This window comes from Eurypyga helias, unplaced genomic scaffold (assembly GCF_000690775.1).
Source record: "Eurypyga helias isolate BGI_N326 unplaced genomic scaffold, ASM69077v1 scaffold20588, whole genome shotgun sequence".
NCBI lineage: Eukaryota > Metazoa > Chordata > Aves > Eurypygiformes > Eurypygidae > Eurypyga > Eurypyga helias.
In genome coordinates, this window is record NW_010266507.1 from 1 (window position 1) to 12995 (window position 12995).

General features: G+C 53.7%; 1 protein-coding gene across 1 annotated transcript; it reads left to right on the forward strand.

Moving 5' to 3' along the window:
- Nucleotides 1-185: 185 nt before the first annotated feature.
- LOC104513685 (F-box only protein 42-like) lies at nucleotides 186-12990 on the forward strand (the record flags this gene model as incomplete). The annotated part of the gene is made up of 8 exons (XM_010157129.1): nucleotides 186-268; nucleotides 8564-8682; nucleotides 9011-9164; nucleotides 10323-10433; nucleotides 10700-10796; nucleotides 11976-12032; nucleotides 12501-12617; nucleotides 12766-12990. Coding segments are annotated over 8 exons (963 nt in total), but the record flags the coding sequence as incomplete, so codon positions are not given.
- Nucleotides 12991-12995: the final 5 nt, after the last annotated feature.

Sequence of the window (12995 nt, forward strand, 5' to 3'; positions counted from 1 at the left end):
CCGGAGTTAAACCACGACACTCTGACACAGAGGGCCTTGGGGCTCTGTGTAGACTGCAGTCAAGACAGCCCTGCAGAGGGTAGCTGGTTATTCTTTCCCTTCCTTGTTGTGCTCTGTGGCTTTTTTTTTTTCTCCCCCCCCCCCCCCCCGCCGCTTCTTCTTCTTCTTCTGTCTTTCTCCTTCAGGAGGAGACAGCCAGCCACTTGGAAGAGAAGCTGGGAGTTTTTCAGGAGTGCTGGCTCAAGTGGGAGCTGGTGACCTTGATGCAGTAAGAGCAGCAAGACTACACATCTCTTATAGCGAGAGACTTGATAAGGAATGGGTTTGGTCATACTCTTGGCTCCTGGATGATGGGAGGGATTTATTCAGGGTTTAAACCCATCCGTATGGCTTTCATCTTTCTGGAAGCTTTCTTCTGTCACTTTGCACGGAGCAGCCCTTCTTAAGACACTATCGGCATGAATCGAGCAGAACGGCATGAAAAAACCTTGTTGCTTTAACCTTGTCAGATTTAGATTCTCAGAGAGAGGCTCCCTGCGCTCAGATCCTTCTAGAAATTAACGGAGGAATTTTTCCCACTGTCACCTTTATCTGCCTCCCGGTCGGATGCGGAGAATTTGTAGCCGGGTCCCCGTTGGCAACGCGCAAAGGTAGCCCCCGGGCAGGGACGGGGCGGCTGACCGCTGCACACCGTTTTTCAGCGGCGCGGGTAGCGCGTGCTCGTTTTAAACGTGACCCCCGGGCCACCTGAAAACTTTGCTGAGGAGCACACTGTACCAAAACTGGGGAAGACTATTTGCGGCCCTGTTGGTAAATAAGTCTGATCTGCAAAAAACAGGTTCCTGGAGTTGGGAGTCCTTATACAGACAAATAAGTCGTCCTGTCTCAATGGTGCTGAGCATCCAGTACCTCCCAGTCGGTTTGGAAACTTGAGTGTCTCGTACACCGGAGATTTGGGTGCAACGTGGAGCAGCTGCGGTTCAAACGAGTAGGAATCTCCTTCCTCTGCCTCGGAAAGCCGGCGCTTGGAGAACTATTTGCTTTTTAATGGTCTCAAAGTACAGCCCCGTAATCTTCAAAGCAGATACTTCCCTAAGCAGAAGTTAAGGTTGATTTTGCAAGGGCTTTTTTTTTTTTCCTATGTGGATGTTTTTTAACTTTCAAGGGTCTGACTTTTTCCTGACGTTCAATTTCGCAGCCCTTTTGGAGAATATAATTTCTTGCAGATATCTGCTTGTCTGAGTTTGGCTGACTGCAGCCAAGGTATTTGCAAGCTGTCGGGGGGCTGTGAGAGCAGCCAAAGCATCTGCGAAACCTTCTATTTTATTTCCTTTTCGGGAAAGAAGGCTCTCAAATACGCCAGCGGGTGCCCCAGCCGCACACGCTGGTGTTTACACTGGTGGTGTCTCAGGTGTAATTAATGCCTTGCTCCAGAGAGGAAGCTGATAGCCTGAACCGGCTCCTGCCCGAGGCTGGTGCCGTCATCCCGGCCGCTGCCCTTGGCGGGAGGCGCGGGAGATAGCGAGGTGTGCCGGAGGTTTGGCTGAGGACGAGCTCCCCGGTTGCTTTATATCGTGTTTGGGGTTACAAAATGGGTGTGTTGCCAAGCCTTCCCTCCTGGGCAGCTCTGTCCACCTTTGGGGACAGCTCCTTTTTTGGGGTCAGTGAAATAAAACCTCACAATCCCAGGGCTAGATAAGTCTTGGCAGCTGGGAAGGAGCTTTGAGGAGCGTTGGGAAAGGTCCTGCTCGGAGGCTTCGGGCAGGCTGTGCTGACACCTATCGGCACGAGCTCCTTCAAGGCACCCCAGCCAGCGGGCACGCGCCGCGAGGTTTTCCTGCCTTAAGCTCGTGCTGCTGTTGTGCCTTTGCCCTAAGGACCCCGTGTACCGAGATTACGTGTGTAATACTTGAGTCGGAGCACGCGATACTCGCTTTGCAGCATATTCCCCAGCCAGCACGCCGTGCTTTCAGAGACTCTGTAAACCCTTGCGCTGCGTAGCCTCGTTTTACGTCTTTCACAAAAGCACCTGCTGTAAAATCTCCCTAAATCTGGTAGGCACGCGGAAGGACGAAGCGCTAGATCGTGCCTACCTGCGGTCCAAAAGGTGAATATTTATTCCTGACATGAAATATTCAGTGAGTTTGGCATTAAGTGCCGGATTTACCGGAATGAGGGAGAAAAAAGTGCGCTCCTTGTGTGAAGAAAGTGCAGTGCAGGAACCAGCGGGTTGGAAATGGAAATAAGGGGGGAAGATGCGATGAGACGGACTGAATATCCCTTCATGCACCTGGGTCTTTCAGCAAGTAAATAGCAGGTTTTCAGCAGGGAAATCTGCTTTTTCTTCGCAGCAGATTTTGAGACCAGCCTAGCCCCGCTCTACCCAACGCTGAGCTTTTTGCACTTACTGGAGCAGACTTTTCTGACCGTGCCCGCAGGACACTCTTTAGAGGATGGCTGAGGTTTTTTTAGCCCTGTGGTAGCTATAACCTCACCAAATTACACAGCAGCCGTTTCCTGAAACACCAGTAATTTTGTGTTGGGCTCCTCCGACGTCTGCGAGGCCTCCGCCGCCTCCCTCGTGCTCCAGCCAACGGAACGGGAGCGTGACTGGAGCGAAAAGTGTGGAGCTCAGCATAGCCGGGGCACGCTCCTCCACTAACCCACACATACCTCCGTCCCTTCCCTACAATTAGCCGGCTATTACGGCGTGGTGTAGTCTGATACAGCAGTTTCCATCTCTCCGTTTGCCTCCTGCAGGGAGGACGAGTGGCAGGAGCCGCTCAACCCTTTCTCTCCCAGTGCTGAGCTCTCATTAGCAGCCGAGCTGTCTGTAGGATGTCAGGCTGTTACATCACTTCAAAGACTGCTGGGTACAGTATCACTTCAGGGAGAAGGGGAAAAAACCCCACGTAGTAAAGCGGAGAGGTGGATCGCTGGCTGGTGGTGTGATTCCACCCACTTAGAGGGAACGGCAGCTTTTGCAACAGCGGCACCCCCTTACCGCAAGGCCAGGTTTGTATTTCCCAAAAGCCAGCGGCACGATTGCGAAGGGGAATACGGGGTGAGCTCACCGTAGGGAGTACTCGGCACCTTGGGGCGATGCTGTGGGCGAGCAGCGCTCGGGATAGACCCCATGAAAACCTCTCCTGCAGCACCGAGGTTGGGTGAACCGCAGCGATCCATGTTTGCAGCTGTGAAGGGAGAAAGGGGGCAAAGCCCTTGGGGCATTCTGGCACTTTTATCTCCTGTTTGCTCAACTTGCTGCGTGAGGACATTTTTGCCCAGCGTTAGCACAGAGTGACTCAGTAATCCTGTTGCACAGGGTTCAGAGGGCACTGCTTCTCCTTCCCAACAGCTTTATCGGAGTCGTGGCATGTCAGAATTTCCCAGGTAAAAAAAAAAAAAAAGACTGTGACATTGCAAAAGCTCGGAGGTGACTTATCCTCCCCGGCGGGGATTTCTGCCTCCACCTTGTAAAGATTGCAAGAAAGCAGAGCTTTGGCTTGACGCTGAGGGTTTGGCTGGGCTTGTACCATAAGCCTGGGTCGTTCTAGGGTGGGAATTCAACTCAGAGCATGGTGGAAACTTGTCCTGTGTGTAGACATCAGGGGAGCTGCTGTGCGTTGGCTACGTACCCCTCCTAACTTGAAAAAACCCCTCTGCAATGGAGCGCAGGTGGGTTTTTTCCCTCGCTACCCGAGAGGTATTTTGCAGGCAGCAGATACGTGTGCCTGCAAAGGTTTTGCTTCCCTGTCAAGGAGACAGATCGGATCTCGTTCAGTTTTTCTGTAAACTCTTGCAAAGCTGAATTCCTGTTTACTTCCGAGCAAGGAATTTTTCTTTTTGAAGCCAAATTTGAGGGAACACTAAATCACATGTGGCTTTGGTAAGGGAAAATGATACTTTCCTGGCTCTTGAAAGTTTTAAGATTTAGGCAGAGCTGGTCAGAGCTGGACTTGAAAATGTTTGTGATCCCAGTGCCCCGTTTTGAATGTCTTTGGGATAAAACCAGGTGAACGTCAGATGCTGGATCCGTGGCAGCTGACCAGCGAGTCCTAAATGTTGGAATTTGGCTTCTGGAAAGAGCTGGTGCGCCACAGAGATGTCCGCTGTCCTCGCTGGAGCTTTCCTTTGGCATTTCCTAAATCTGAAGCTGATGCTGGGGTTGCCAGGATGCTCATTCTCTGCCGGTCAGGCCATATTCCGGCCTCTGGACCGCTGCTCCCCGGCTTGCTTCATCTTCCGTTTGTGACATGTCGCAAACTGCTGGCGAGGGAAGAGCTTTCAGGCAAATCTGCAGACAGCTGCGGAAAAACCTGGCTGGCCTGGGAAGCAGAGGGTTTTATTATTTTCCTTCTCTGGTTTCCCTTCCCATCCAAGGGGAAAGATTTTGGGATTTCACGCTGTCGTGCAAGTTTGGGCTGAACCTTCGTGTGATGGAGTTTAGGCTGGGGTAGATGATGGTGCCGGGGTGCATGTGGTTTCCCGATTGGGACCGTGCTTTGGCGTCTCTCAGTCTCCACCAGCCTCAGAGCCAGGATAATAAATCCAGAGCATCAGGCTGGTGCTGCCAGTCAGCCGGAGGCAGCGTGGCAGGTTTCACCCTCCGTCAAGCCATCGAGGAGAGCACGAGCTCTCTGTTTCATGTGCTGCTGCACAGAGATGTTCATGGGCTGAAGCGGCAATGGGAGAGCTGGCTCCTCCCACAAGAAAAGGTCTGAGATTGGGATTTTGTGAGTCGGAGGCAGAGTGTAGCAAGTCACAACCATCCTTTTAACCTCACTTCGGCTATGACATCTGAGAGCTGGGTCAATTTTTTCCCTTCTTACAAGGCTTTTTACCACTTCTTTATGGTTCTCCCTAAGCAACACAACCTCCTCGGGGTGAAATCCCATAAAACTTGTTCTGTAGATACCGAAACGCTCTGGCTTTGCAGAGGCACAAACCACTTGGGAAGCACCAGCACCTCTCACCAGCAAATGGTGCTTTTGTAACTGGACTGTGCAGGTTTGGCATCTCCCTCTGGCCTTTCTTTGGGATGATGCTGATAATGTACCCACCAAATTAAGCGCATCCTTGTGATGGGACACGATTTGTTGAACAAATGTAATTTGCTGGCAGGGAGAGGCTGGCTTTGGCAGGCAGCTGCCGTGTTTCCAGCATGGCTTGAGCCATGGGCCATTGCCTTGTCCCTCTTTTAGCTGGTGCAGGGTAGTGGCTGTTAGCCCCCGGGCGGTTTCCTACGCCTTTGGTGCACAGATTGCGGGCAGCTTTGGAACCTGGGAGCTTGGCTTCCTTTGCGCGTTGAAATCCCCTGGGCCGGCTCGCTTTTAATTGCTCGGCTTAGAAATTGGGAACGCGGCTGTGGGCCTGGTTTTGTTTATCCTGGCATTCCGTGTAAATCGAATCGGCTGGCGCTGGTGGCGATCAGCTCACCGGAGTTGTGGGGAGAACAGCGTCATTGCTGGCTGGAGAAATCCATCAGCTCCAGCAGTAACCATCAGCCCCCTGTTGTTACTAGTAGCTCTCATCTTGTCTATCTCCAGAAATCTAATAAATTCCCCAAAATCTATCCCCTTGACACAACCCCAGAACTCATTCCATGTCTTAACCCTCCCCCCAAGACAGTGCAACCTCTTGGCTCTGCTCTTTTACACTATTTCCCCGAACGATACCGATCTGAACCGATCCTTTCATCCAGACAATCCCATCAGATCATGCGCTGCATGATTTTATTTTTTTCCCCCACCCCTCCTTCGTTTTCATTTCAAGCTCTGCTTGGTATTTGGGTTTTGGAGTCGCTCAGGGCTGTGGCTGGTCTTGGGATAAAAGTCTGGTCTGGAATTGCACGTTACGTGTACCCTTACTGCCAGGCTTTTCTTTTGTGGCCTCCGAGCTCTGCGTGTGCTGCTCTGGTTGCATTAGAGGGCTGAATAAATGGGCTTTAAAAAATGCTTATGAGGCCAGATCCCAAATAGATAGCATCCAGAGCTCGTGTCAGAGGCAGTCAGAGGCTGGTATTTCTCTTCCAAACATCCGTGGAAGCCGGAGATCTTTATTTGTTTGGTTTTTTGAAAAGTATGTATCTGCTCTGCAAGCCAGGAAAATCCATCAGCTGGAAAAAAATAGCTCAGACCAGCTTTTAGCTACTCATCCCGACTGAACAAACAGTGTCAGCTGTAAAGAGATGTTGCCTTCTATGTTTAGGAGTAGTTAATTGTGCTACACCCTCTGCGCGCTTGATTTTTGATCCCCAAGGAGAGATAATCTGATATCGGGCTGGATGGTGCTATCGGGGTGTGGAGCTTGGAAACCCAGCCAGGGAGAGTCCTGTCTGCACTCTGACCAAGGGAGCCATTGAAACCAGTGCAATTAGCTAACGAAGTTCTTCTGCAGGCACTTCAGTCCCCGGCCAGGAACGGAAGCCGTTCCATTTGCAAGCGTAATCCCGGAGAGGAAGAAGCCCTCCCATCTCAAGTGCGTTCCTGGGAGTCTTTGAAATGCCGCTCGGCACATCCTCTGAAGAGCTCGGACTTGGAGCAGGTCATTACAGGGCCCCACATAATTGAGCCCGTGTCCCTTTGATGTCCCCGCTGCCGTCCGGCGCTCCTCCGCATACTTGAGGCCTGAAGTCACGGTCTCCTTCGGCCGGGCAGGGCAGGCGTTGCTCTGTCTCCCTGGAGAAGCTCCTGCCTTCCCGGAGACACCGGCAGCAGCACCCAGCACCTCTCCCCTGCTGCAGAGAGACGTGGTGTTAATTCTTCAGCCGCTCTCTGTCCGTGTTTCTGCGGGCTTGCCGAAGCCCTCTCCGCCACGACAAGCGTGCGAGCATCTGTGGATATCCCGACTGGCTGGAAGAGGCTTTGAGAGCCCAACTCTTCTTTGACTTGTAAAATTCAGAGTTTTCCTGCACCGCAGAATGAAACTCCGCTCGTTTACACCCTTACAACACCCAATAACAGGCACAGCTTCCTGTAAAACCAGGGCCAGCCTCTGCCCAGGGCTGTTTACCTGCTCTTGACTCATTTGGGAACCGTCTCGGTGTCTGAGGCTGGGGTTGACCTCCAGGTTACAGCAGTAGGAGGGTGGCTTTTCTCCCTCTGCACCAGCCCAGACCTTTCTGAGCACAGCCCCGATGTCTTCCTCCAGCCTGCGACGTCTCTAGCTAACCCTTTTTGTTTAAAAACAGCCCGGTTTAAAGGCAGCACCTTTCTCTCCTCGCCGAGAGGCCCAGCTGGACGGTTCTCTGCGAGTCAGGCAGAAGTGCTTCTCCCGGTCTGGTTTGTGATACCAACCCCCAGAGAGCAACTTTTATGCTCTGCCGGGGAAATACCGAGGCTGGAAACCTGCTGGTGTGGATTAACGAATTGCACACGGCTGCGGAATGAGCCAGGAAAACTGGAATTTGGGAACAAAATAACAGCCTCTTCTGGCACTCTCATCCTTAAGGAGACCTTGGGTGTAGCTCTGGCCACACTGTGTATGTGTCCCAGCACAAGAGCTGTTTCCTGCACGTCTTTATTCCTCTTTCCCCTGTAGCCACGTAGCTGAGAGCAGCAGCGAAATGCATTTGGCCCCTGGACCCTGCGACCATCTCCTCTGCATCTGGCCGGGGAGGGGGTTGCTTTTAGGCTGGGCTCTTTACCACCCATCACCTGGAACCCATAGCAATCAAATCGCTTTTCTCAGCTGCAGCATCTTAAAATAGCTGCTCTGGTTTCTTTTCAAAATAGTCGCCGTTCTGCTTGTCGTTACCTGCTAGAATTGTTCCTCAGAGCCCTCTTAGGAGGTCGGAGGAGAGAGGTCGGGTTGGTGTATCGGCCTTTTTGGAGGGGGTGACGGTGCTCCTGCGGCCACGTGCGCAGCCTTGCCCTTGAGCTGCCCCCGATGCCCGCAGCCCGGCACGCGCATCCGTTCTTTTCGGGTGACGTATTTACGATTATTTTGAAAGTGTGACTGCAGAGGTGGAGGAATCTGCCTGGTGCTGGTGACGGCCGTGGGAGGAGGGTGCTCCAACGCGTCAGCCCTGGCTGGAGAGGCTTTAGCTTTTCCTGGGAAGCGATTCGGCACCTAACACATCAGCAAGGGAGTGACACAGCACCTCTGGCTGCTGTGTAGTTTTACGGCGGACCGTGGTTGATTTCCTGACATAAATTCCAAGGGATCCAATCCTTGGATAGCTACTCTCTGCGCTGAAGTCGCTCTTGCTCTGGGCCAGCTGAGGAGCAATGCGGTGGCCAGGGCACGGACTGCCAGCACCCGGGTTGTAACGGAGCAGTGGTAGGTTGAGGCAAGCTCAGCGCTGTGCTCCGCTGCAGGAAACCCTTCGGCAGGCACGGCGCTTCCCGAGCGCTGAGCCTCAGAGGTCGCCTCGTCTCGCTTGTGCACACACCGGTCCTGCTCGGGGGGTCTCTGACCTGAGTGGAGCCCTTGGAACCTCAAACAAGCCAAAGGTCTCCTAATAATTTTAGGGGAGCGCTGCGTTTTGCAGACTCAAGGAGTGACTTAATTCACACAGCAGAGCGTTCAGGGTTTAATCACGCTGCTTGACAAAAAACAGGGTCCGGCGCGCGCTGCTGCGCGAGTACCCCGGCGATCTGCCGCAGGCGACACCGGATGCGTTGGAATTGGCATTCATTCTCCCTCCTTCCTTGGGAAGAAGTTACTGGGTTTTTGGAGGTAATTATTGCTTTTATTCGGTGCTAAAGCAATAATTTCAAGGGATACATTCGAAAGCTAGCAATTTCCTGCCAGTGAGTGACAGATGTTTTGCCACACACGAGATGTGCTTTCAGGCTCCTACTAATTACGATGACACAAATTGGCAGTAGCTTTCTTCCCAGGCTCCCCACTCTAGTTTTGCCTCCTTTTCTGCCTTTTTTTTTTTTTTGATGTTATTTTAAAGGTGGAGACTCCATGTTGTCGCGCTTCGGTTCGACTGATGCGGATTTCGGTGCCTGTGCTGGAGCGTGGTTTCCTAACCTTCTCCTTCTCTCTCCCTGCCCAGGTTCATACCCCTCACCCAAGGCCGGGGCCACGCTGGTGGTCTACAAGGACTTGCTGGTGCTGTTCGGGGGGTGGACGCGGCCGAGCCCGTACCCTCTGCACCAGCCAGAGAGGTTCTTTGATGAAATCCATACGTACTCCCCCTCCAAAAACTGGTAAGAGCACATCTGGATTCGAAGGCCAGGCTTTGATCCTGTAAAAATGCCTCTGTAATGCAGCTGCAGAAATGCCGGAGGGTGTCTCTCCGAGCCTGGAACTGGCTCTTAGAGAAACTCGGTGTGTGGAATCCTGGGGTGACTGATGCTCTTACTGAAACAAAAAACGGTAAGAGCGTGCTGGGGACGTGGGCACGCTGCTGCCTGGCACCTCTTGGGCAGTGGCTGCTTCCCTGCACCTCTCAGCTTGTCCCTGAAATACTCCAGACTCCCCAAGTGTTCCCGTCCAGCCAGGTGGGAAATCTGGCTGGGAATGTTTTAAACATGTAATCGATTTGGCTGTGAAACAGGCCTTTGAGGAAAGGAGGAGATAAAGGCTTAACTCCTGGAGGTCTTGCTTGGTCACGGTCCAAAACTCAGAGTTCCTGTGGCCCTCCAAGGGAGCCGTGATAGGGCAGGTATCCCATTTTAGTCAGCTCTTCCCTGGACAATCAACAAAGCCCTCAACAGTGACCGCAGGGCTGGCAGGAATTTGCCTTTGCCCTGTAAAACTCCGTTCGGCTGGTTTCAGACCAGGCTTTCTCGCTGATGTGTGTGAGAAAGCAGCGAACGCTGTATCAAAGCGGCGATGGCTCCTGCTCCTCTTTCATTGAGAACTTTTCATCATCACAAGTCTCAATTACCCGCTGCGCTTTTTGGGCAGTGTCATTACAACGCTCTAATTAAACCGCCTCGGAACTAATTCAGGGCGAACTTAATTGAAAGGGGCAATATTTCTAACTTGGCCTTGTGATTTTGTCATGCTTTAAAAATGTTGAGCACATTGGTATTTCTAATGAGTTTCGTTAATATTTGGATCTTTGGAGGTTTTCCCTGAGGTTTTCCTCTGTAACGTGTTCTTGAGGACTTTGCCGGCCGCTGGGATTTTTCTTTTTGCTGTTCATCCGGCGCTTTCCTTTCCAAGCTGATAGAATCATAGAATCACAGGATGGTTTGGGTTGGAAGGGACCTTAAAGATCATCCAGTTCCAACCCCCATGCCATGGGCAGGGACACCTTCCACTAGACCAGGTTGCTCCAAGTCTCATCCAGCCTGGCCTTGGACACTTCCAGGGATGGGGCATCCATGATGATGCTGAACGCCTTCCTCTTGCCGCAGGTGGAACTGCATCGTCACCACCCACGGCCCCCCTCCCATGGCTGGGCACTCCTCCTGTGTCATTGAAGACAAAATGATCGTCTTCGGGGGTTCGCTAGGATCTCGGCAAATGTGAGTTTGGGGTGAGGGTGTCTGACAAACGCTCCTGCAAGTGAGGAGCTGTTGTGGTGCTCCTGAGGGTAGCTTATAGAAGGAAATATCCGTGAGATTTAGGAGCCTTTGCCCGGCCTTAGCACACCTTTCGCATCTTGCAGCAAACCCCCTCGAGGCTCCAGCCCGTGGGAACCCCAGTCCTGCCACAAAACTCTGCCCTGAACCTGCGTTCCCGATGCCCACAGGGCCCGGTTGTATCAACGGTTGTTGTCTCGTCCTTGCAGGAGCAACGACGTCTGGGTGCTGGACCTCGAGCAGTGGGCTTGGTCCAAGCCCAACATCTCTGGGCCCAGCCCTCACCCACGCGGTGGGCAGTCTCAGGTGAGCTCCCCTCCACCACCGCAGCTCCCCGGCACCGACACGCTGCCCGAGATAAACCAGACATGGCTTAATTCCCAGCTTCCAGGTACCTCTCAGCAGGTCGCCTGAAAGCCAGCGCCCGATTTCCAGCTTATCTTTGCAGCCTTAGCCCGACGGGCCCATGTTTTCCCTATCCATCCGTTCTGTGAGGGCTCGCTTTTCATCTCCCTAACGCGCGGGCAGGTACCAGGCCGTGTCTCACACATGACTCAGAGCTCTAATGAGCGTTTCTAGCAAACAAATTGCTGTTTTCACCCCCGGCGTTTAAGATCAATCAAGTGTTATCACAGGTTGGTTTGGCTCGGGGCCCTTTTTATCGCTCCGCTCTCCGCTCTGGATTGTACCCGCTCAAAGCATGGGTCTGGCAGCGCCTGTTTTCTTGCCTGCCCGGGGCAGGGAGCTCGTGGGAGTCACCGGGCTTGATGCAGGTGTCTCTGCCACAGCTGGCACCCCTGCGTTCCCTTTACAGTCTCCGGGAGGGTGGTCAGTGGTTCCCAGCGTGTGGTTCATCTCAGCTGAGCGGGGCACCCGGGAGAGATCAGATGGGTCGTGCTTGAAGGTGCCTTTCTCTCCATCCACTGGAAAAGGAGATTAAGAATCATACAATCCCAGAATGGTTTGGGTCGGAAGGGACCTTAAAGATCATCTAGTTCCAATCCCCCTGCCATGGGCAGGGACACCTTGCACTAGACGAGGTTGCTCCAAGCCTCATCCAGCCTGGCCTTGAAGACATTCAGGGTTAGGGACTAGCTTGCCCACCACCAGCCCCTGACAAACACCGCTGCAGGCACGTGCCCTCCCAGACAGTCCTTCTCCTTTAGCTGAGGAGGGGTGTTGCGTCTCTTGCTTTGGCACAGCTTCAGGAAGGGTAATTGCTCTCCTCTGTAAGAAGAACTGGTTTGCGAGCTGTTTGGGACGAGGCAGCGGGGTGAACCCTGCATCCCGCTTTGCCTCAAACCCAGCAAAACCGGCTCTCCATCCCGGCTCCGCTCCCCATCCCAGGGCAGACAAAATTCGGCAGTGTCTGTGCAGCCGAGAAGCCGTAACCTGGCTCTGCCTGCACTCAGAGGCCTTCCCAAAATCTCCGGGCACGGCTTCGCATCCTTCCCGGTCTGAAACGCTGCTCTTTGTCCCCTCCAGATCGTAATAGACAGCGAAACCATTTTGATCCTCGGGGGCTGCGGAGGTCCCAATGCAGTAAGTATCCCGGGGGAGCGTGGGCACGCGCTGCGCGCGTCTCGTTGTAACCGTGAGCCCGGGGTGCCACGCTGGGGAGGGCGAGGGCTCGGCACGTTACCTGGCTGGCATCTTATCCTGCAAATCTGAGCACCCACGCGGTAGATTTTCCAGAGAAGCTGTCTAGCTGTTGCTAGAGCTGCTTTAATTAAGAGAAAAGCACCCTGGGCGCTATCTGAGCTGCTCGCCGAGGTTAATTGAGTCTCGGAAGAATTAGCCCTGATTTCATACTGGAGATGAAGGGATTTATCCATGGCCACAGTAGGGTGTAGTCACGCCGGGACGGTCAGATCCTCATCTGGGTCACCCTTCCTCTGTCTGCAGCAGCCAAGCGCTGCTCCTACCTCTGATGGGAAATGATCTTGGCAGCAAACTGGGGCTCCTCAATCCCGAACCGGGCTCCTAAATCCATCACGCTTTTCTCCCCAGCTGTTCAAAGACGCCTGGCTGCTGCACATGCACGCGAACCCCTGGACGTGGCAGCCGCTCAAGGTGGAGAACGAAGACCACGGAGCCCCGGAGCTGTGGTGCCATCCCGCCTGCAGGGTACGGACATGGTGGGGTCTCTGCTCCCTCATACCCATCCACTGATGGCTGCCGCCTTCCCAGAATGCTCCACACCTCCCTGATTTTTCCCCACGTGGTGCCGAGGGTCATCCTGCCGTTCCTCACCTCTTCTCTCCTCCTCTTCCAGGTGGGACAGTGTGTTGTGGTCTTCAGCCAAGCTCCCAGCGGGAGAGCCCCGCTGAGTCCCAGCCTGAACTCTCGTCCTTCTCCCATCAGCGCCACGCCGCCCGCCCTGGTCCCCGAAACGCGGGAATATCGCTCTCAGTCTCCCGTCAGGAGCACGGACGAGGCTCCCTGCGTCAATGGCCGCTGGGGCACCTTGCGACCCAGAGCGCAGCGGCAAACCCCGTCGGGGTC